This window comes from Fringilla coelebs (genome assembly GCF_963513975.1).
Source record: "Fringilla coelebs genome assembly, chromosome: 1".
Lineage (NCBI taxonomy): Eukaryota > Metazoa > Chordata > Aves > Passeriformes > Fringillidae > Fringilla > Fringilla coelebs.
In genome coordinates this window covers 72,449,849-72,474,842 of record NC_140028.1, presented here as the reverse complement: position 1 = coordinate 72,474,842, position 24,994 = coordinate 72,449,849, and the positions used below count along the sequence as shown (strand labels likewise).

Here is a 24,994-nt window from a genome sequence, read left to right as displayed (position 1 = left end):
CAAATGTAGATAATATTTTGGTGTAGTTTTTTTTAAGGAGATAACAGAGTATCATGCTTTTTGTTTAATTAAAATCAAACTTAAAGTAGGAGTAAAAGTCTCCGAGATTTTCAAAATTTTTAGGAATTTGACTGAAGTAGCCATGCAGAGGCATAAAAACTTAGTCAGTTCCATGTCCTCCAGGAAAAAACAGTGAGTTTTGTTGTTTTGTTAAGTGTTATTTAACAATAGTCTTCTCTAGTTTGAAATTACATTTTATTTGTCCTTTTCCAAAATAATATAACCAAATAATTCTAAATAAATCTTGGTAGAAAACATGATATTAATATTCTTTTTCCATCTTGCAAAAATACTAGGGAATGCTATTTAAGGACAGCTGCCTGATAGCATAATCATTATATATGATTCCAAATATATTATGATTTCAAATAATCATTTTAATTTATGATGCCTTTTCTCATATTACCACCAGTATTCTTCATGATAATTTTTTATTTAAATTTATTATTTTCACAGACATGTATTTTGTGAGGTAGGTACTTATTTGTGCATTTCATGTAGAATTTCCAGTGATCTCCAAAAACCTGCAATATTGAGTTGCCCTAAAATTTAGTCTTACAACTCTTATGCATCTTTACCAGGTATAGCCAGGCCTAAATTCAACTGTCTCCACTGGCTAAATCCAGCCTAAACTAAAAGCCACAATATGGTGAATTAGACCACAAGTTTTAGAACAACTTGCAAAGAGAACTTTGAGGATGTGGTTAAGCTTCAACTATTGCAGAGATATTTTTGGAGTCTGTAAATGGTCTCAAGTAATCATTGCTCTGAGTCCACAAGCGGACCGTAAGGACTAATGTGCGTAATCCATCACTTGAGCCCCTGAAGTATTTCTCTGAGTACCTAGAGAATCCCCCAGGAGAGCCTGACCCCATCTCTCCCTTCAGTCCATGTGGAATGTCAGAGGTGGAGTTTAGCAGCTGCTGTCTCAGTTCCTCTCAGCAGCAGTATTGGAGCAGAGTTCCCCACTGCTTTTTTAGCTCTGTCTAACTACTGAGACCTCAGTGTTTCATCTGAGACTCTTATTTATCTGTAGACTTACATGTGGTTACTTGATGAATGTGCCCATATTTCTAGCTGGTAAAATTGCTTTGGAGAGGGCCATATTCTTGAAATCCCTCTTGGGGAAATCGTTCAAGCACTGGACAAGGTGATAGGAGGAGGATAAACCAAGAAGAGGTATCAATTTCCATATACCCTCTCTCTTCCCTCTCAAATCTTTCCTGTTACAATGTCTTCATGCTGGCAGCACTTAATATATCCATATGTAATCTGAACTATGGCTTTTCTTTCCCCCTTTTCCTCACTTCCACATCTGAGGCAATTCAGAGCAAGTTCATTGTTCTGTTTTTGCATCGATGCTCTCAATAAGCACCGTGTGGTTTTTGATTCCTCCGTGGCAGGCGTGGTAGTCAGCAGAGCAGTGCAGCACTTGCTGTTTGTGAGAGAAGCTAGGGGGTTCTGCCACGTCATTATTAGTGCCATAACTCCAAGGAGTCATCCATTCTGGCAATAGTCCTCTGAATTTTCTCTTGGAGAGACTATTTACTACTGTAAATATTCTGCAGTTAAAGTACATGTACTTTGTTTCCCCAGCTTTCTGAGTCTTTTGTGGTTATTATCCAGCGGTTGAATAGATAAGCATGACAGCACTCAAACTTTCATATAAGCTATGCAGCAAGCAAGAGGAAAGGAAAAACTAATAAGTAGTCTTCACAGACACTCTTCAGGAACATCTTTCTGTGCTTGTAACAGCATAGGAGAATGCTCTCTGTCAGGGTGTATGAAGGGACTACACATCCTGAAGCAAGTGAACACTGGCAGTCTGTCTTTCTAGGAGCACGGGAGCTGGTGTGTTAGCAAAACAACATTCAATACATTGCCACTAAATTGACTTCTTCCTCTACTAGCTATATTTATTTTGACAAAGGGCTCATTACATACCTCACATATTCTGCTTTACATGACCCTTACCTTTCTATGCCATGTCTAATAAAGAAAACCCTCATATTTCTAACAGCTTTTGGTTTTGACTGAAAAATATCGGTACAAAAATCAATAGCAAATGAAGAACTGAAACTTTTAGACTATTGTGACTGTATTGAAATAAACAGAGTAGTAGCTAGTATAGTGGTTGATTTTTTTCCTGCTTACTTACTAATAAATAAGAGTTTGGGATTCAAGATGTTTGAAAGTAATACAGCACATTTCCTCTTCCAAGACATTTACCTTTGCAATAGAAATTAATTTGATTCAGAAAACTGAAATACGTGACAAATGTTAAATGGATTAAAAGCTGGTTCATTGACAAATTGAAAAATGTGGTGTCAATGGGCAGATATAAATTACTGTGTCTAGTAGAGTCTGCCTGAAATCAGTTCTTGGGTCAATAGCACTTAACATTTTTATCAACAGTCTAGACAGTGATATAAGACATTTTCAGTAAAGATTGAGCAGGACAGAGATTGGTGAGGTAGTAAATAATATGTTAGATAATTGTAAAAGCTAATAAAACATATTTTAATATTGCCAAATACTACCAGGCTCTTGTGTGGGATAAAAATCTATAGGTAGTTGTTAAGCTGTGATTTAGAAAAGGACAGGTTATCAAAGATAATTTGGTCTACTTAGAGTCTTTGTACAATCTTGTGGAAGGAAAAAGCACTAATGCAATAATGTGCATATTAAAGTCAGACTGTCAGGCGAATGGGGTGATGATTGCTTTTGCATGCTGTATTGATAAGATTGCTTCTAGAATGCCAAGTCCAATTTTGGTGTCCAGTCTTAAGGAAAATGAGCAAATAGGACAAATAGAAGACATTGGGGTGCCCAGGACCGGGAGATCAGGTTTTAAATCCTGTGTAGGTTTAACAAGTTGAGCTTAGTTTATCATTATGTATGGGTACTCAGGCATGAAAATTTTTTTGTAGGTTTGGGACAAGAAACACTCTCAGCATCATTGAGAAAGGCATAGCAATATTCAGTGACTGGAAAATTAAGTTAAGGGGAAAATGCAGCCTTGTATTAACTTGCAATTTGTTAGCTTTGCAGATTACTAAATAGCAGAACAGCTGATCTGGGGAGATGATAGACTCATCACTGCTAGACATCTTAAAAAAGAAAAAGGAAAAAAAAGTAGAGGGAAAGGCAGATTTTATTATTTCTTTATTTACAGTTCATGTGCTGCAAGGGGGACAGTCATACATGTTCTGTCCTAAGTCTAAAACATACCTGATTTAAAGAGTTGACTCCTGAGGAGGCATGGAGAAATTACTTCCCCTCTTGTACCTGGGAGCAGATAATTTGCTTCTTCTTTGCTGTCTTCTGAACAGAAACCAGACCAGCCTGACACTCAGATCCCTGAAAGGTGCCTGAGGTGCCTTCCCTAAATGGTGCCAGAGTATGACTTGTGGTCACCATGGAATTGATCAAAAGGTTTTAAGGTAGGAAGGGAGTTTGCACAGCCCTCAGGAGGGAGCAAGAGTAGTCCAGCTGAAGCCTTTGGTCTTAGAGCTCTTTGTACATGAAGTAAGACAAAACTGTGGAAGCACAAGGTTGTCACAAATCCCTGTGGCCTCAGAACTTGAGAATCCTGAACATAATGGTGGATTCTCCGGTGTATCCCTGTGTTAGTGGGACAGGGATTTCTGGGGATTTTTTTTTTCCCAACTCTAACAGAAGGAAAAATTAGGAAGGCTTTCAGACAATAGGCTTCTTCTAGATTTGAAATAGCAACACAGGCTTTAAATTAAAATATGGGTTGAAAGTGATTGGTCTAAACCTAATTGGGTATGTTCATGAGTTATGGAAGAAGGAGGTTGTACTATATGATGAACCCATTATTTCTATTGTTTCCTTATTTTTTAGTATTTAGTGAAATTATAAATTTTAATAGTCTCCTTTTCAGAAGGAGCTCGGTTTCCGTCTCTCTAACAGGAAAGAGGTAGAAAGAAAATTAAAAGCTTTCACACTGATGCCTATTTTTTTTTCTTCTTAAATAATTTGTCAGTGTGGATTTATTCTGGTATTCAGTGGTTGTTTAATTTTATCCATATATTTTACAGAGAATTTGCATCAGATGAAGTATATTTTGCTCTGGAAAATGAATAGGCAGGACCTACAGACCTTGATGATACTCATCAGAAGACATAGTTTGTAGGGCTTGAGAATATTGACAAGTCTGAATTTGTGAGAATACTGGCAGTTCTGCATTGGTTTCTAAAATGTCATCTGTTCCATTTAGTGCATATCACTCCACAGGGAATTTGCTTCTGAAGAGAGGTTTAGCAATTCTGGAGCTATGAGTAACATGCACCTCAGTGAGCCAGAATCTGTAATATAAAACATATTTTATCTGTTGCCCTTTTGAAGTATGTAAGCAATATACAAAATGGGCAGTGGTTTGCTTCTTCATATGCCACTAGATGTTACCAAGGAATTATTTGCTGGTTTGTGACATGTACTTGCAGTTTATTAGAATTCTTCTTAATTAAAAGCTTTAGCATATTTGGCTTCACCTTACTTGGGGCTATTAATTTATAAAGGATATGCTTGATTATGGTACTTTGAGTGTTTGATTTACTGTTTTTATGGATGTGATATATCTAATTTGTACTGGCATATTGCTGCTTTTAGCAGAGTGGTACTGTGCTTGCATACAAGCTGAAAAAACACTTTCAGCTTGAGACTGGTATTAAAAGCTCATTGATGATCAATGCTATTAGAAATGTTGAAGAAGTAACTGAAGATGTTTTTAAAAGGGTTGTCTTTTTGTCTAAGTGTTTCTTGGGTGTTTTTAAGGTCGTATTTGATGATTGTGTTTATGATGACCTTTTTCTTTCAGGAATATCAGCCTTGTAACACCAACGCTTGCCCAGAGTTAAAAAAGACAACTCCTTGGACGCCCTGGACCCCGGTGAACATCTCAGACAACGGCGGTCACTACGAGCAGCGCTTCCGATACACCTGCAAGGCGCGGCTGCCCGACCCCAACCTGCTGGAGGTGGGACGGCAGCGCATCGAGATGCGCTACTGCTCCAGCGACGGCACCAGCGGGTGCTCCACGGACGGTGAGCAAAGCCAGGCGGGCTCACCCTGCCCCCTGCTAGGGACACACCTGCAGGTCCATTTTCAGCACAGAGTGGAGGTTTCTGCTTGCTGGTGTTGTGTGTAACGGAACTGATAATGAAAAGGAGGGCGGAGTGATCCCAGTAGGGAGCCTAGCCTGCATTCCTTCTGGATGTGGCATCATCATTCAGACTGAGCAAGTGTCTTTCATCACCAGTTATGAGATTGGCCAGGTTAATTTCATTCTCTTCATGGTAATCCTGATCTTGTAAGATTCTGTTACCCCTTATACTCCCCTGAGCTTTTACTAGGAGTGAATTTGTGCAACATTAGCATATTTCCAGAATATGGAATATTCTAAGATGAACTTCTGCTCAGTAGTTTGAAAGTGGCAACTGTAACATTCATACAGGTGTTTAAAAAAATAAGGAGTTTATGAACTGGATAATTTCTCTTATAAAAGTTTATGTTGTGCTTTTGCTGGTAATTAAAAGTTCTGTTTATTTCTGAGATTGAAAATCAAACTCCTTCAAAATCTTTTCAAATTTAGATGACTTTAAATTGGAATTACTTTGTTTCAGAATTTTCTTATTTTCCTATCAGTAATACATAGTTTTGTATAAGTATAAAAAAATAAAACTAGGAGAAATTGTGACAGTCATTCTAATGTTAATGATGCATTTCATTGATTATCTAGTTTTAATTTTATATCAGTGTATCTTTTAAAGTATTATATTTTAGTCATAATTTTTAAATTATTAGGTTCTTATTATTATATTTGAATATTTATAGGCCTGTTTTCCACTTACATAGTCTTTTGTATCTTCACAAGACCCAGGTTAGCTAAAAAAAAATCATAACTGAAGGCATTTGGCTTATCTAAGACCTCAAAGAGAGAAGAGTTTCTAAGTCTGAGTCCCTGGACTTTCTAATTCTCAGTATTCTTCAGACAGAGCAACTATTGTGAAAGTCAGTTTTGAGCTCCTGCCTGTATTAAGTTTGCATGTCAAGGTTTTGGTAGCAGGGGAGGTTGCAGAGTTGGCTTCTGTGATAATATGCTAGAAACTTCCATTCTCTCCTCCCATCACCCCTCCCCACCCTCCCCCCCCTGCCCTTCATCCCATACAAAACCTTTATTTTTTCGTTTGGCATCTGCATCTCTTTGGAGAGGGCAGGATGTTAGCAACTTTTTGAAGAAATATGCAGTAGTGAAGTGTGTGAAATCATAAAACAAAACCAATGGTATTTCAGATCAGACTTAGTTCTGTGCTCTATGTCATTCCCATTTCAGATAATCTACAGTGTCAAATGTTGGCGTTTCACTTAGGTCTGGATAGCAAGGCAGATTTTGGCATGGAGCAACTCCTGTCACAAGTGTTTCTTGTATTATGTTTTCATCCAAACTAAATTTCAAACTTGAGCAAAGATTTATTGAGCAAAGATTTTGCTGTGCTAGGATTGGTGTATGACCTGTCTCTTGTCTTTAATGAGACTTCAAGGTGCTGCTGCTGCTTTTTGCTGTCTTGTAGCACTTAGACATGGATGATACATGTTTAAAATTTCATGAGATTAAATGAGAAAGAGAATATTTTTCTCACCAGGTAGTGCAGACTCGGGAAAGTTATCACAAGTAGAAGTAAAGCTACAGGAGAATCTAGGTATAATCTGGTCTGACAGCTGAAATGGCAGCATGTAAGAAAGGAGTATACAAAAGCCAAGGCATGACAAGAGGGGAGGTCAGTAGGGCAAACCAGAGAAGAGCCAGTTTGTTATAGATCACATTGCTGCAAGAAATTCAAACTTGGCATGACAAACTTGGAGACAGCTCTCTCAGCTCTGCAGTCATAATCATAAGAACTCCCCTGGAACTGGATGCATAATCTGACTCCTGCAGAATATAGGCAGAAGTAACAAACCCTACAATTTGTTAAATAAAAGCATTTTTTTAGTATGCAAGTGATGGGGGTGGGGATGGTGGTTCAGGTGCATTTTTTGCCTGATTAGCATGAAGATTTCTTTTTTTTTTCCCTTTCCTTCTGAACATAATACTCCTGAATTTCCTGGCATTGTATTTTTTTGTTGCATCTTGCTGAAGCTGCTGCTTTGATTCATTTGGAAATAATTCATCACTGGGGAAATGTATGTGCATGACCCCAACCCTGTTGCATAGTAATAGAAATGTTCATCTGGGGGAAGCATTTTTGCTGACTAATCCCAAAACTACTGAATATTTAAGTACTTTTTATTGAGTACTTGACGGGGCAGAAACTATTATACATCTGTCTGTTCTTTCTAGTGAGGGCCCTTATGGCTTTGTCATTAATTTGCACTCATTCTTTGGTTCATTTTGGCCAGTAAGTCTTTAATTATTCTGAAATGAAAGGTGAAACTCGATCGGTGTTCCAAGTGGCTGCATTAACCAGTACGCTTCTGGTGAAAATAGCACATTTTAATTTGAGACTGTTTGCTTAGTCATTTTCTGATTATGGATGTCAGAACAGTATGGAGTGGAACATTTATTGAGGGAGAGGTGAGGGGGCACCATTTTGATTTGCTTATGAGATGAAACTTGCTGACTGCATCTAACTGCATCATTCAGGAGCTGAAAGCATTGAGGAGCACTTCCCTGCTCCCAGGTTTAGATGTGGGCCAAAACAACACCGTTCTACTGCTCCTTGATTTCACTAAAAGAAAATACATGACTAAGAGTCATGTAGAGTAGCTGTAGCTTTTGGGACAGAGGGGAGTAATGAGAATGGGAAACCATGAATTGTGGCAGACACCTTCACCATTCACCTCGATTGCAAGAAAACATCATAACTTACTTCCACCTGACCAGAGCCTGGATGCTGTGAAACATTATTTTCACTATCTCCATGTTGAATTGTAGCAATTTTCTGGCTTTTACAGAAAGATTAATTCTGGTACAGAGTGCCTGGCATACCTCATTACCAAAGATGTGTTCTGCAGAGATCAGTTCTCTGTTCCTTGCAGATAGGAGCCATTTGTTAGAAATTTTCTCATTGCCTATGATCTCCCACTGTGCAACTATAGTCACGCCATGTTAAACAGAATCATGTTTCACTGTCAGATGCTAACAAAGCAAACTTTCTTTGCAGTCTGAGCTTAGAGATAGAACTTCTTGCCAGAAACCCACTAGACTCCTCCTGAGTGTGGTAAGATTTCTATCTCAATCAAGTAAGCAGTAGCATTTGCAGACTGTATTCATGCTTTTCTGATTTAAAGTTTGACTAGGAGGAAAGAAAAATAAATCTTGTTCTCTGCCTCTGGGTTTTCATGTAGTGCTCAGATAGGAAAGAGACAGCTATTTCAAATAAACTGAAAGAGATTGTGTACGTTGTTGTACGTCTTAATGCACTGTCTGTACAATCTAGCATTCAGAGCATAGAAATTACATTACCCTAGGCTTTAATGTGTGCTTATAAAACATATTAAATATCTACATTAAACATGCTGGCTCTCTGTAAGATTATCTGATATATAAACAGTAATAATTTTATTGAAAACATAATCTTTTAACCCAGGGATAAAGATTTCACAAGGTATGATGCTGCCTGATACTTCTAGGTTGAATTTATCCTACCAAAGTCTTGACTCAATAGTAGTCTACAGAGAGAACTTCAGCTCCCTTAGGAATGAGGGATCCATTGAAGATAAGCATCTGCTATAATGGGGGGTGCAGTTCACCTTCTGGAGATAGATACTGCATTCTTTCCATGGTGTCCAACGCAGACAGCAATGGTGGGCTTAGACAAGAGACTTGACTTTGGCATGGCCAGAGTGAAATCAGGTTAACTTCCAAAATACCTTCTGAAGGCAATAACAAAGGCAATACTTCTATTTTCACTCATTTTGGTCTTAAAGAGTCTTTCGGAAATCTGCACCTAGATTCCTAGTTGTTGCTGCTTCCTCTGTCTCAAATCTCATAACAATAGTTATTTGTGAAGGCAGAATGTGATTTTGTCTGAATTACTCTCCTAGTGGCTATGATCTCTTGTGAAAAGTTTGATTAAATCTTTCCTTGTGTTACCCACAGGAAATCTATAGTGCATTCAGAATTTTTTACAGAACAGAACATGTGCTGATAATCAGGAATGTCCTGTAGTCAGGAGGAGTACGTTTTGAGATCTTATCTCTTATATTGTCATACTGAAGCTAAGCTGTGGTATTCTGAGTAAGAACAAAATGAATTCTGGAAGTTAGAACTGAATTTGATGACAAATTCAAGTTTGATTGACAAAGAACAACTCAGTGGAACTTTGGGGTTAAGTAATTAAAAACAGAAAAGCTATGTACAAGAAATAAAGTTATGCTAACGTGACACCCTCCATCTGCATACTCTTTGGGTTTTTAAAATGCATTGCATTAATGTTTGCCATAACATTTTACTATTTCAATTTTACTATGTTTTGAAGGTTTATAAAGTTTTTTATAAATTATAGGTATTTAGGCCTGAAGTTATATAAGTTTTATGCTTCAATAATATTGTCAAATAACTTGCAGACTATCTTCAGAAAGTGACAACATTGAAACAATCTTTGCTTATCCTTGTTACCTCTGCACTTCAAGCAGTGTTTCATGCTGTCACTTAGAAATTATTCAGGATACCTGAATTTTGGCTTCAAATCCTCTTTTCCAAAAGTCATGAACCTAAACTGCTTGGATAATTGAATTTTCTTTGTTAGGTCGGAACTGGAGGACATAAGTCATAAATCAGTCAAGTAACATAATTTATCAGGTGTCACAGCTACTTCTCTTTTACTTAGGGCTGTATTACTTAGCTACAGGCTAGACTAGGGAATTATTATTAAACTATGTGCTTTAATAGAGCCTCACTTTTAAGACAAATTAATTGAACTTGGCTGAGAGTGTTGCAGTTTTCAAGCAGAATCAGGCAACCAAAGTCTCATTACACACTTTTGCAAAGGCTGATTTTTTCTCCTGTGCTAGTCAGGGCAGGTGACTTTCATGTTAACATGTCTTCAGACAGAATTAATTTCTTGTGTATTTATGAAGCTATTTCAATTCAACCAAAAAGTTTTAAAAATGTGCTTATAAATCATCTAATCATATTGGTTTATATCAGAATTATGTAAATTAGGCAATATTTTTCAGTTATATTTGCATTATGGAATAAGTAAATCATCAGCAGGGCAGTACTAATTTCTCTATAATTTTACTGATATTGAAAAAAGAAGTGCTTAAAATGAGAGAAAAGTCTTTTGTTTAGATGTCAGTTGATATATTTTGTCTTCCATGATCTTAGAAGTTAATGGTTATTTTGTGCACAAAATCATTGTCATGGCTTTTACTGAAGTTTTTGCAGTACTTGCTGTTACTTCTGGAACTTTTCACCTTAGAGAAGCACAACTGCTTTTTAAAATTATACTGGGATCAAGTAGTTAAATGCCCTTTTCTAGCATAGTGTGCAGCAGTTTGTTACAGCAGTATGACTTCTGAATAACTGAAAATGAGTTTCTTGGTAAGCTGTTAGCAGAATTTTTGCTTCTAGCTGTTCATAAGGCTCTAAGTCAGTCTCAGGCTTTCTGAGAACAATTTAGTTTAAAACATTTGAATGATGAACCTGTCATAAAGGTTGGATTGGAATTTGACTCGCAGGTGTTCTGTCTGTCTTGGGAAAGCTATTCATTAGTTTATTGATGATGCTATGACTGATCATTCTCTTTGCAGATTTTACAAGTATTTCTGTAGATGGGCTTTAATTAAGGGGAGGCTAAGATTTTGTTTTGGCAGCTAGACTTTTGCCGCTACCACGCCAAGGGCATTGGCTGTTGCATCCTGGTTTGACTATACATATTTATCTTGGGAGCAGTAAGCTGAGAAAAGCAGTTTAATGTTGGATTTGGTTGAGTAGCACAATCTGGTTTCTGTCTCTGGAGTTGGATGTAGAGCAATCTGAAAGTGGCCCAAACTGCAAACAGAAGCAGCAAGCAAGAAAACCACAGTTTTAATGAGACAATTTGGAGTTTACAGTTTTGTGCCACTTGCTCTGAAATATTATAATGCTTTTCTATTTATGCCTTCTCATGTCAAATTTGATGTAAACTGTGATAAGGCTAGGACTTGGTGCTGTATATATACTTACTTTCTGAAGAATTTTTGCTTGAACAAATTCTAAAATGTAATCTTTTGATTAATTTTATGTTGCCCCCCATCCCCTCTACCACCTCAGTTAATAAACAGGACTTCTCAGCTGAAGGATGCAGGAACTGGGTCCAGAGTCCCCGATGGACTCTCTACCAGTGCTGAGTGGAAGGGAAGGATCCTTCCTTCACCTACTGGAAAAACTCTTCCCAATGTAACCCAAGCTCCTTCTTTTCCCCAAGAGCACATTGCTGGCTCACATTCATCTTTCTGTCCTCCAGAACCCCAAGATCCTTCTCTGCAGAGCTGCTTTCTAGGTGGTTGTCCTCAAAGTTGCATGGGGTGGTTCCTGTGCAGACCCAAGACCTTGCATTTTCCCCAGGTGAACTCCATGAGGTTTCTCTCTGCCTTGTCAAAGTGTGACACGACCCTTTGGTGTATCAGCCAGTCTTCACAGTCAAGGCAAACTTGTCCAGGTCATTAATGATGTCAAGCAGGATTAAAAGTCATGACTTTTCTGGCCTCTTAATGGCTAATCACTGTCCTCTGGGCCTGGCTGCTCAGCCAGTTTTCAACACATTGCACTGTCCACTTCTCTAGCTCATACTTTGTTGACTTGTTTGGCAGGAAGTTATGGGAGCCAGTGTTAAAACCAATATTAAAGTTGAGATAAGTAATATCCACTGTTCTCTCCTCATCTGTGCACCTTGTCCCCTCATTGTAAAAGGCTGTAATGTTAAGGAATATTTAGAACAGTATTTCCAGAATGCAAACTGATCTTGTCACTTTTCGTGCTGTTAATGGCATAATGTTTTTTATTGTGTAATTTCTGTCTGAAGAGAAAATTCTAAAAACCCCCTTATGAACACTTTATTAACTACTGTAAAACTGTGTAAAGACTGGTCCTTATAATAAATTTTTAATGCTTTGAAAAGAAGAAAACTCAGGGGAACACTTGGGGCAGACAGAACTCTGCACGAAAAGATTCTTTGGATTATTTTTGTGTTTCAGAGCTAAACTACCTTAGAGCTTTCCCTTAGAAGGTTCCATTCCCCAGTCCCCAATTTAAATCCCAAGAAATCAAATGCCATAATCTCAGATAAGGTCTCACGTTTTTCTTAGGACTTAAAAAGCTATACATATCCTGCAAAAAAATCTTCAAAATATCCTAGAATTCTTAGGAAGCGTGTGATGGGTTGACCAGCACAAAGTGATACACCCTGCAGTGATTTATGAATGGAATGACTGGCAGTCTGGTCTGATTAACACTTTTTCCTTTGTTTGCACTGCTCTTAATTTATTAACTTAAAAACCTCCTTGATTTAGAATTCTGGTACTAAATATATTGTTATTTTGTTCTCAGAGCTCACTGTGTACATGAGCCGAGAATTTCCATGACCAGAGTGATAAAAAATTGCATAAAAAGGGTCTCACAGAGCAGTAAAGTGGACCTGTATTCATAATTCACATTCTGTTTCTCTGTACTTGCTCCTTTTTTTGCATTTGAATCTGTCATGTTTCTGGAAATGCTGCTTTTAATATCTGTGTAATAGAATCTGGCTCAGCAGGAGAGAAATAGTTACCCTCCATAATTCCTGAAAGGTTTTATCCATTTTTAGTCATTTTTATACTGCAGTTCTGCTGTTTTCTTATTAATTTCAGCAGTTTCTTATTACCAGTATTTCTATGTCACTGCATCATCATTCCAATATTGCACTTTATCAAGCGTTGAATAAAAACATGCAAATCCTCATCTACTTTGGGATGATTGTGAAGGTATTTCTTGGGGAAGAAGTTAAGCAGTGTTGCTAATGCCATAAGCATGGGTAGAATTAGGGTGGACACTGCAAACAAGAGGCTCCTCCATCACAGTTATGCAGAAAGCTGATCCTGTTCAGTGCAGGACTGCTGTTGGGCAGATTCCTCACAGTGTTATTTCAGTCTGTTTTCATGGCATCATTCAGTAAATCTTTATCTTCATTTCATACTTCCACAGTGCCTATGCCTGTGGGTAGGGCACAAAACAATTTCTTAAGAACAGACATTTGTGCTGCAGTTAGAGCTGCCAACAGTCCCCCTGCATTTCTCCACTGTGCATGCAATTCATCCGTACTTATGTTGTCAATACTGAAGCTCCAGCATAGAGAGCCAGCCACATCCTCTGCTGGCTGAAGTGCCATTCACAGGACCTTCTCCCATCACAGCTACTTAAATAAGTACTTGTAATAAAAGCTGCAGTTATTGGTCCATCAATCTTAGAGTTTCCACTGGGAAAGGTGAACTGCTTTGGTAACAGTAGTGCTGGTGGAGATGCTTAGTAATGATGCTTCGAGGTAAAGCTGCAACTCAAGAGTGATTTCAGTGTTGTGCTTAGTACAGTTGAGGGAGTCTTTTCACCTGCAGGATCATGTCCCAAAGTGACAGAGATACTCAAATGAACTGCAGATTATTAGAACTTCACCCAGGGCTATATCCAGGTCTATTGGTTGGATGCTGTGTGTCCTTTCTCACCCATAAATAGCAGACTTCATCCACTGCTGTTTAATCTAATGCCTTTTCTCTGTACTAAACTTAGAAAATATGTCTTCCACTTGCCAGATTTTTTTTTTTTAAGGAAATTTCTATAGGTGTGTGTGTCTGCAAAAGGCTGATTTCCATAGTTTATATGGAAATAATGGCTTAGAACACTTTAATTCAGTGGAAAATAAACTATATTTTAATTTGGCCAAACATTGCTTTTCACAAAAGGGTAGTTCTGCTAGATTTTGTGGAGTTATTAGTGGACACTATCTAAAGTCTGAATATGGCTAGGATAAGCACAGTGCATGAGCCTCTGTGCACAGCCAGCAGCAGTGAAGGCTGGGTGGATTAAGTAAGCAGAGCCCTGCAGGAGGACCAGGGGAGCTGGCTCGATGAGTGGCCACAGGAAGCTCAATCCCGTCTCCTTTGTCACCTTCTTCCTGTAAAACAGAGGCAATTATATTTATGTAATATATCTGGAGATTTTCTGATGGTAATTCCTGTACAAGAGTGAAATAATTTTTATCATTCTTAGGTGGAGTAAATTGTCTAGGTCAGTCATTGTGGCCATAAAGCTTTAATTGAAGTGTTGGATCCAACTCTTCACTGTAGTTCTGTGTAAGTAATTGTGAAATTTCTGTTGAAGAAGAGATTCTTGAGATGAAATTGGGGTTTGGATTGTGAGGCTAAAGGACAGGACCCTTCTGTTCATATTATTTACTATTAGAAGCCTAGGAGTAAATCTGAAGAGGAGAGGGTTGTTTTGGGCTGAGACACCATTTTAATTCAGTATTACTTTTTCTCTCAGGATTGTCAGGGGAGTTCCTGCGTTCTGGAAGATACTCTGCTCATACCATCAACGGTGCCTGGTCACCGTGGTCTCCGTGGTCTCAGTGCAGTCGTGACTGCAGCAGAGGTATCCGGAATCGCAAACGGGTCTGCAGCAATCCTGAGCCCAAGTATGGGGGGCTTCCTTGCCTTGGCCCATCTCTAGAGTACCAGGAGTGCAACATTTTGCCTTGCCCGGGTAAGTTTTAAATGAAATGAAACAAGTTAAAACAAAATAGCTCATCCTCAAATTTGTGTCTTTCATATTTTGGTTGGGGTTTTTTTTTTTTTCCTATTTTATTTGATGAGTTTTGGGTTTGTTTTGGTTCTTGTATCAATTACAGCTCAAACGTGCCTTTCTAATGTGAGTGGTTTTGGGTAATATTCCCATGTGATGTCAATAAATTTATCGTCAAGAGTATTAATAGCTATATCTTTTTTCACTTGTGTGACTGACTCTAAAAATATAATTTTAGTATGTAAATTTATAGGAAAAAAAAAAGACATAAGAATTCTGGCAAGACATGAAATCTGCCCTAGTCTTTATTTAAACTCAAAATATTATTTTCATCGCAGTGGTTGCTGGCATTAAATCTGTGTTAGCTTTTAAGTGTAGAGTTGCCAGCAAATAAGGTTCACAACTGATCACCAAATTAGATGGTTATTCAAGCAGTCCATAAAGATTGTTCTTGGAATCTTGAGTTTCTCCTTAATTTAAAGTTGTTTTATAATTCTATGAAATGGATTACAAGTAGAATATATGTTTACAAGAAACTACTTTGGATTAAAAATCACTGTTGTATCTCTGACCTGGGGAGGAAAAAAATCTTGGTTTCAGTCACATCTCACCCTTCATAAAACAAACATTCAAACTGAAAGGCTTTTGAGCTCTGCAGAGGCTTTGTGGGAAAAGAAAGGGGAAGGACATAGGAGAACACATGAAGGAAAGAAGGTGCTATTGGTTTAGGAAGAGAGAGTACAAGGTAAGAAACAATAGAGAGGAAGAAGGAAGAAGACTGAATGACTCAGTTCTTTCCAGCAGCAACAAACAAATTTAGAAATAAGTTTTCATACATCTTTAGTTGTATTAATTATGCATAGAAGTGCTTCATAATATTTTCTTGTTGAATACTTGAAGATTTTGTCATTTATTCAAGTGCAGATCTGAAGAAATTCTATGGCAATATACATACTACGTATGTGTACCACTATTTTAAAGCATATTAACATATACATATATGGTTTCAAATTAAAACTGTATTCCTGAAATCATGTAAACATTGGTTGCTTTTTTTTTCCATAAAATGAGCATTTTTTCCAATCTTTTTGCCGTGCTTTCCCTGCTTTTAAAGCCCTATAACAGTCACTATCCATTCCTTTCACCAAAATTTAAGCAGATCTGTGCAGAAAACACTTCCCTCTCGGGAGGACACAGTTGCTTGAAAAACATGTTTCCATCTTGAATTGAACCTGAGCAATAAGCTTTGGCACACAGCCTAAAACCCAGCAGCTCTGTGAATATTCTGGCTGTTCACTGAAAGCAAATTTCTCTGCAGCGTTATTGCTAACAGGAACAGTAGGATTGTTGGAAAACTTGAATGCCCTGAGGCACTCAAGACCCTAGCTCTCCTTCTGGTGGGGCAGATCCATGGGGAATTTCTATTAAGGATCCCTGTTTTGATTTGGGGAAGCACCACTGAGCCACTGAAGTTCTAAAAGAGGCACTTGGGCCCAACCAGCCAGTGCTTTCTGCTGAAATTCTCTTGCTGTATCCAAGGAGGAATGTAGCTTCTGTTGCTCATTTTGTAGTTTCCCTGTCTGGGAGTGTAAAGAGATCAAGGGAAGAGGTGAAGCTTCTTTCTGAGCATAGAGGCATGGCCAGTGAAGGGTGTCCATGTTTTCTACACTAAGCGCTATTGGAGAGAAGTGGAAGGGAACCAACAGAGAGCCAACATTTTTCAGAGAATTAGGAAAGTGTGGTCCAAGTCTTCTCCATGTGGGCACAGCCCTAGTGCATGATCTGATTCATTAGTTCCCAGACTGGAATCATAATGCCAAGCTTTTCTGGGATAATAAAATGATAAATGATTCTGTTTCATGTAACTACACTGTTCAAGTAGTTTGGCAGTAATTAATTAAATCAAAGATTTAGAAGACTATTGTACCAATGTGTGCAAACCTCCCCAGGGATGTATGCAGTAGGTGAAGCAACATAAAATACAGCAATTCCTCACTGGCTCCTGCTTCCCTTGCAAAGGGAATCTCTCCCTAGGACACTGCCCTCAGCCTCCTTTGAAGCCTGTGAGTGGTGTGGTGTAAGGCACCAGCTCTGCTCACAAGCTCTGAGATACCTGATGGCATCACCATACTGTAGTGACTGGAATACATTCATTAAATGGACACAGATTGCCTATAATACTGGGATAGATTTGTTGTTCAGCCCTTGCTGTTGATTTTCAAATTAAATGCTGTCTCAAATTTTTTGGGAGTTTAAAGTTTAAATTAGTCAAAAGTTTTCAGAAGTGGTATTTTTATTAGGCTCTGCAGCTTACTGTTACATTTTTTAAAATAAATTGTTTCAGCCAGTAAAACACACCTATAAGTTTGTTGTAGAGGCCCTAGTTGTTTATGAGATAGACAATACCCCAGACTAAAAAACATAATTTTAAAGCAGAAGTTAAAACTGGGCTTTGAATTTTAAAATATTTTAAAAGATCAGTTGATATAGAGTGTGGTGGGCCTTTCTGAAGGGAGAAGGGGTGCCCTAATCTATCTAATAATTTTGTTTAGAAACAAGTTTTATTTTTCTTTTCAGTGCAAAGCAAATTTGAATAAAGTTGTGGAGAATGAATGAATGAAGTATTTAGATGTATCAAAGCCTGCAACAAGGAATCACAGAGTTCCTCAGCTACAGAATTATTGTTTGCCAGTAATTAAGAAAAAAAACATAGGAGACTAAATCAGATCTCAGATAAATCTGAAGGGAAAACTTTTCAAGCACTAGATGTAATTGATTTTTTGAGACATGGGAGAGTAAAATATGATTGCAGAATAAGGCTTACCCATAAATTAGACATTGTAGGAAGGAAATAAATTCTTACTGGAGAAGCACACCAATAAATTTGAATTCTCTTAATTTTTAATGAAAGAGACAGAAAGGCTAAGGAATGTGAGGACATTTTGTTCTGACCTTGACCTGAAAGTGTTTTCCATAGTTCTAGAATTAAAAATGCAATAAAGAATTTGATGCTAAGATTTTCCTGAGCTCTTCCAGGGTAAGGACAGCTTCACCTGCTCCCTTCTGACACAGAACCCTCTAGTAACAGTCCAGCCCAGTCATTACACTTCCAGAAATATTCTGGTTGGCTGCCAGAGGTGTGATGGAAGCCATAGAGGACCCTTCCTGCCACTGCAAGCTCAATTCTGCTTTGCTTCCTCTTCTGCATATTGCAGGCATTATCAACTTCTCATGATGTAAACTGCTGACAAAGAGTGATAAAGAAATATACTGAGCAGTGTTTAAGTCATGCTGAAAGTCAATAGGAGTTAATGCTTCTCAATGGATTAATCTGGGCTCAGATCAGTGTCATCCTGGAAGATACTAAGTGCTCTGAAGGACTAACACAATGAAAAAGCCCATGGAGCAATCAAAGTGTACCAGTCTTGTCTGGTTAACTGTCTTGCAACCCTTGCAGTATCTTAAATATACTTATTAATATATTAATAAACAGAAATTGATAGTTAAATACAGGATGACAGAACTTCAAAAAATTACTGAAGTCATCTAGACTCTGCCTTCAGCAAGGTCTATTAAACCTTTTTTAAGCCTGCAGGGGAGAAACTGAATTTTTTCTGCAGTAGTAAATGGTCCACTGATGGGCAGATTGGTAGCAGTCACTGGGCCTTTTGCTCATAGTATTTGAAGGCTGAATATATAATAGTAAATTGAACAGTGCCAGAAAATTGCCAGAAATTGTACCCAAGTCCTCAAAGATGATTTGTCCATATTGTTCAAGGTTTAGAATGATCCCTCATATAGTTTTGCCTTCAACTAACTATCACTCTTCCAAATCAGCTGCAGAAATGGTTTATGTGCCAGAGTAGTGTAAAGGCATGTTCATGAAGTACTGTTTCCATGTGGGTAAGCCACTTTGAGGGGCAGGAGAATTTAAACTATTGTTTTGCACTAGCGAATTATACTTTGAACCTGTGCCTCAGCTCTTTTTTATGTCTCAGGGATGTGAATAGCATTAAGCTGGCAAGAACTGAACTGAACAGCCTCAATAACTGTGAATGCTCACTGACATTTCTGTTTTCTTTGAGTTACTAATCTGCAGTCAATAATGAATCTGATATCAGTCATATCAGGGTTTTGTTATCCTTGGGGGATTTGGAAGATATTTACATTAGGAAGAGAAATAGATGATGAAGAAAAGTGTTGTTTTAATGATAAATTCTGCTAATCTACAAAAATTACAGGAATTTGCTGACTACAAGATCTCTTTGCCTGACAATAATACAACCTAATGAACACTGTCCTAGTTCACAGTATTGCACATCTCTTCAGTTATCTCTGTAGAAAAAAACAACTTTCCTTCATTTGTGTTATGTTTTGTTTCTTGTTTCCTTCTCTTATGTTCCTTTGCATAGGGACATGGGGATGTGCCTTAATGGGACATTAAAAGCAGAGCTGTGTGGGCACCACTGAGTAGCATGAGCTGCAGGAGTTCCTGTTCTCTCTTCTCCTCAGGGCATGGTGGAGGATCAGAAAGAAAGGACAGTTGCCATCTCTTAGATTTGAAATTCTGATACTTCATAAAAATGTTTTGGGATTTTACTAATTTCAAATTTTTATTATAGTAGTTCTAGTTTAGTTTAGCTTTATTATAGTAGTTCTAGTTTAGTTTAGCTTTATTATAGTAGTTCTAGTTTAGTTTAGACATTTTAGCTGAGAAGATCTGAATAAATTCATATGTCACTAAACTTGCTAATAGCAATAATGAGTTTCAGATATACAAAAATCCCTGAAAGACTATTTAAGTTATTCATGCATCCCCTAAAGCCAGTTGCTTTTTATTGGTTTTATTTTTTTTTCTTTTTTATTGTTTTCATTTCCTCCTATTATTTTTTCTTTGAACTCATACTTGGCCACAAGAAAACAAGAATGTATTTAAAAGAATAAAATTTATCCTGCAGTAGCTTCATAAACCAGAAGGAAAAAAAAATTACTCCAGTAAAGGAAGCTGAAGCCCCTCTCATTATGTGCACTGATCTCTCTAGGCTGCTTCTGTAGCCAGCAAGAAGAGGATGAACTGCTCTTTGAAGCAGCTGTTGGTTTTCTGGCTTAAAAGCCTCAGTTACAGGTTTAAATCCAAGTGGACCCTTAGATTTTGTTATTGTTCTTTTCTTAGAACCATTTGTTTGCCTTGTGTTTGTGCATTGCACTATTTTGTCTGTTTCATCCAGCATTGTTTTTATGAAGAAAAGGTATCACAGAAAAAAAGAGTTTGCCTTTGTAAACTATGATGTAGAAATTGCTCCTTTCCCACCCTGAAGCATGCAGCAGTATCCCACAGGATTGGGAAAAAGCAGTAGACTAAGTGATGTGGAATGGGATGATCCCCAGGTGTCTGGAAGGGAGCAGTAGGCTGCCCAACATGCAGACAGCTTATAAAGGGGCCTGCAGTTCTATTTGTGTTCTCATGAAAGCAGGTGAGGTCAGTGTGTCTGCCCACACTTCCTTGTAAAACCCAAAGTTTTACAAGTTTATCCAGTTTACTTTATTGTCTCTTGGAAATTCTCCAGTTGTGTGGATGTTTTGTCGTGTCCTCAGGAGATCCCATTTCTGTACACTGTTTCTTCCTGGCAAATCCTCTTCCCTATGGTGTGGTTTTTTTTCATTACAGTGAAGAAATACTTATTAACCTCAGCAACAGCCAGCAGGCAAAAAGTTGTTTGCTTTACTCTAAAAGAAAGAGCACTGTTTGATAGCACACTCCTAGCTAAAAAGTACCTTCTTCCTAAAGGGACCAACCTCAGCAATTGTCAGAAAATGTAAAGACTCTTTAAATCTTTCATTGTGGAACTACTTTAATGACTTTCTTTTGTCCAACATCTCTACAAAATTGTTATGTAAAGAAACTGTAGTGACTGGAACTTTCCTTGCTGTTGTGTATTTTTCCTCCTATAAGAGGCAGAAATAACATTAAGGGCTCCATGACAAAAGGAAAAAAAGAAAAAAACAACCCAGATGGTGCTGTGTTGCTAAGCAACTTAAAGAAAGATGAAAGAAACCACAGAGCTCTATTTAGGTCTTGTAAAAACTCAAGCAGTAAATACCCACTCCTTTGATCTTATTTAACCATGATGATGCCTTATTATCCTCTGTTGCTGAAAAGAAAAAGTTCTGGGGACAGATAAAAGAGGTTGTTACAATAGTCCTTGAAAGGTTAGAGGCAGCCTGTCAGTAAATAGTTACTAAAAAAACCAAACCAGTTATAATTGCACTGTCCAGCTCAACTAGGATCAAATCTGACATTGTCTATGTTATTTGTCCTATCCCACCTTCCCCAGACCCACTTCTCCCTTCACATCTGGAGCCACATAGCACAGCCATGATCACTGCAGTTGTGGAACATTGTGACATTCCTGGGTGTCACACTGGTCTCTGTGTTCTCGGCCACCAGTGGCAATTTCACTGATGGCAATTGCCACCAATGGCAATTTCACATGCAGGTGCATTTGTGATTCTCACTCTGGTCCACTGAAAAAGAGGAAGGGAAGTGTTGAGGGTCACTGTCTCCACTATAATGAACAAGGCACTGGCAATGTTTGCTGACATTTTATGTTCTGTGTAGGTAATCTCAGGCAGAATCAATTCTGTTTCATGAAGGTCTGTCTATATGCTGCAGCAGACATGCCTCTGATCATTCATTTGAGCTAGTCAAAAAAAATCACATTAAAAAAAAAAGAATAAAAAAGGGAGTATCTAGAAAGGTAAAGCCTTAATATCATATGAAATAAATAGCTTGGGTAACAGCTTCTGCTTTTATTTGGTGTAATTTAAAAAAAACAAAAAAGAGGCAAGTTCTGAATAAAAGATGCTGTGTCTTGAAATTATAAAATTGCACAGAATATTTCATCTGCACTGAAAACAAATAACCTATGGCTTTCTTTCATATGAGTTTGAATAATACTGCATTAATAGAGTTATCTCAGGCAAAAAAGCATATTTGTTTTTCAGTGAAAAGTATGAATAAGAAAAATATGAGTAAGAGAACAAGTCAGATATTCTACCAAGATACAGTATTTATTTATGATAGGTGGTGTAAAACTCTCGCATGCATGATGATTTGTTTTATGATGTAGCAATCATTGAATTCCTTAATAATGGAAATAATTTATTTAAATTGCATACTTGGAATATAGTACAAGATAATGGAAATCCTGTCTGTCAAATCAGGCTTCAGAGTCCAGATAAACTACTTGCAAAAGTTTTCACAACTACATTTCTTAGCAAGGAAGTGCCAAGTCCATCTCTTCTTGATGTTTAGGATGGTGTTGCAAATAAACAATGCAGGGATCAAAATGCAGTATATTCAACAACTTCAGTTACAGGATTAGTAAATATTCTTTGGTATGCAATAAGGAATTATCTGTTTGATTAGCAGTTGAGAACCTGAAGCTATACTGTATCTGAAATGACATTAAAAATGCATGTATAGCTTTTAATATCAAAATTATCCTAACTCATTTTCTCATTTTCTCACTATTGAAGACTACATACAAATCATTCGACTCAACTCACCAAGTACATTTGTGATATGCAATCCTGCAAAGCCAAGAGGAGTATTTTTTTTAGTGCTCTATATCTCCATCTAAGAGAGAATTAAATGAAAATACCACATAGATATTTTCATTGTCAGCCAGTTTTTTCGGATTTGTAACCCTTTTTTTTTATGGCAAGAGATAATGATGGAATAGCATTTCAGTAGAAACTATCCCTTGAATGGCTGTTTCATTAATTGAACAGAGAAGACTAGAAAGACATGGTAAGTCATGTATTTCTGTAAGAGTTCAAGTGATAATCCTTTAAGGTTTGAAAATAATTTTTTTTTTGTAGAATATGAAAATTCTGAAAGTTTAGGGTTTTGTCTCTTTTCTTAAAGAAAAGAAAAAAAAATCAAAAAAGAAGATGAATTAAGAAAATACTACTTCCCTGGAGAGGTACATATGACTTTGTCATGTGGCTACACGTACAAAGTCTTTGGCAGATGGGCTGCAATGTGTCTCTAAATACCAGAAACACATCCTGAAACAGTAGCTTTAAGAACAGGGGCTCAAAGGAGCCAGACTGGTGCAGGCAATGGAGTGAACTTTCATTTCAATCTTGTCTTGTGCCCATGTGTTAAACCCCGTATGACAAATGGGTTTCCCGTGAAATACAGCCTAAATTTCAGAAGCATGTTGTAAAAACTCTGACTGGAAAATATTTTGACACACTTGGATTAGTAAATGCAAAAGAAGGTAGGGAGGGGAAGGTAAATAATAACATTTATTCTTCAAAAATTTTGTTTTAGAAACTTAAAGTGGCAACTCCTTTTTGTCAATGTGTGTTGCTTTCTTAAACTTCTGCCATTGTTCTACTTCTGACATCTCGGTAGAGCTGCGTTAAGACTGTAACGTTTATATTGGCCCATCAAATCCTACAACTGTGTTAGATCATTTGAAATGGGTTGTAGGGTTAAGACAATCCACCTGGCCTGAGAAACAAATTCTGGATTCCTCCATCCTTCTGTTGCTATTATTTGCCTAGGTTTTATTTATATCCATAAAAAACTACTCTGAGCTTAGGATATTCCTGCTAAACAAGCTTCGGTATCTTGTTTCCTCAAAACTGAGAAAAGAAAATGTCTCACATCATGTCTCACATCAGCTTGGAAAAACACAGTATTCTTTGTCTTTTCAGTGGATGGGGGCTGGTCCTGTTGGTCATCCTGGTCAAAGTGCTCCGCAACGTGTGGAGGAGGGCATTACATGAGAACGCGCTCCTGCACAAACCCAGCCCCAGCCTACGGAGGGGATATCTGCCTTGGCCTGCACACGGAGGAAGCACTCTGCAACACACAGCCATGCCCAGGTACCCATCCATCTTTGGTCTCCATGTGCCACAGCATAAGGCATTCCCACTGAGGCAACACGATGCCCTTGATCTATTATTCAGGAGCAAATAATTTCTCTCCCTTATTAAGTGCACAATCAGCCCTTGCATGCTACAATGCTACAGTAAATCTAGTGCTGGCAGAATGTGTTCTACAGGAGACTACCTCCTTCCTCCCTCTTTAAAAATTAAAATCTAACTTGCTATATCTGAATCTGGATTATGTAAAGTCGTGTAATATTTGAAGTGGACCATGCAAATGGTGTATGAGACTTTTAATAAAAATATCACAAAGAAGTGCTTTTGTTACAACGCAAACATTCGCAGCAAGCAAATTGCTGAGGTTAATATTCAACATGTGTTATCACATCAGGTGATATCAAGTCCTTCAAGTAGATAATATTTGCCCTGTTTTCATATAAAACACAAAGAAAACTTTCATGGTCTTTGTAAAACTCCTTCTTCAACTTTGAATGTTAAAGAACAAGGACCTGATCTTTCAAAATGACTGTGGAGTGCTAAGTAGATGAAATGTCTCAGCACTCCTGCTAGTTGTATGATATTATGGGTGACGTCTATTTCTGCAACTTTGACTCTGTCTTTTGACTCATATTAAATGAAAGTAATTTTTTTAAATGAACTTTAAGTGAGAAATTGAGATTAAAGCCACAAACTTTCATTTATTGCTGATTAGTGGATTACAGGCAACAGCAAAATGAAAGAAGGAGCTCTGGTGCCACATTGTATTACTTGTTTCACTTAGAGCTCCTAGACTTCATAGCAAAAGTTTTCTGCTCATATGATGAGGCTATACATGCAAGGGCAAGAGCTCCTGTATGACAGACTTTGAATGGATCATATTACTTGTAATGATTCTTTCCTTCTCTAGGCACTACATATCTTCTAGCAGAATAAAAGTACCTACTTTGTCAAAATTAAAGCAGATTGGGTTTTACAAAAACTCCAATTGGATAAAAAAAAAAGTGAAGCATAGAAATCAGTTGATTATTTGATTTTTTTGAGAAAAATATTGTACATTTGTGTGCAGAAGTCGCATAGCTGCCTTGAAATCCTTTAAGGCATCTTTGAAAGGTCAGAGCTGGAGTGTTCATTTTGCTAGTATTGTAGCTATTTCTCTTGCTGTGCATTTATTTTCTACCACCATTTTCCTATAATAACAGTTTGCAAACATTCATAAATAATGTCTTCATCTTATTTTGACCTGCTTGGGAC

General features: G+C 37.6%; 1 protein-coding gene across 1 annotated transcript in view; it reads left to right on the top strand.

The window, feature by feature from the left end:
• Positions 1-24,994, top strand: part of SEMA5A (semaphorin 5A) — a gene marked incomplete at its 3' end in the record, with an annotated part of 211,185 nt that overhangs the window by 176,296 nt on the left and 9,895 nt on the right. Inside the window, exons 15-17 of the mRNA XM_084217356.1 lie at positions 4,904-5,129; positions 14,582-14,800; positions 23,570-23,740. Coding sequence (XP_084073482.1) covers positions 4,904-5,129; positions 14,582-14,800; positions 23,570-23,740 — 616 coding nt within the window. The remainder of the gene's footprint in view (positions 1-4,903; positions 5,130-14,581; positions 14,801-23,569; positions 23,741-24,994) is intronic.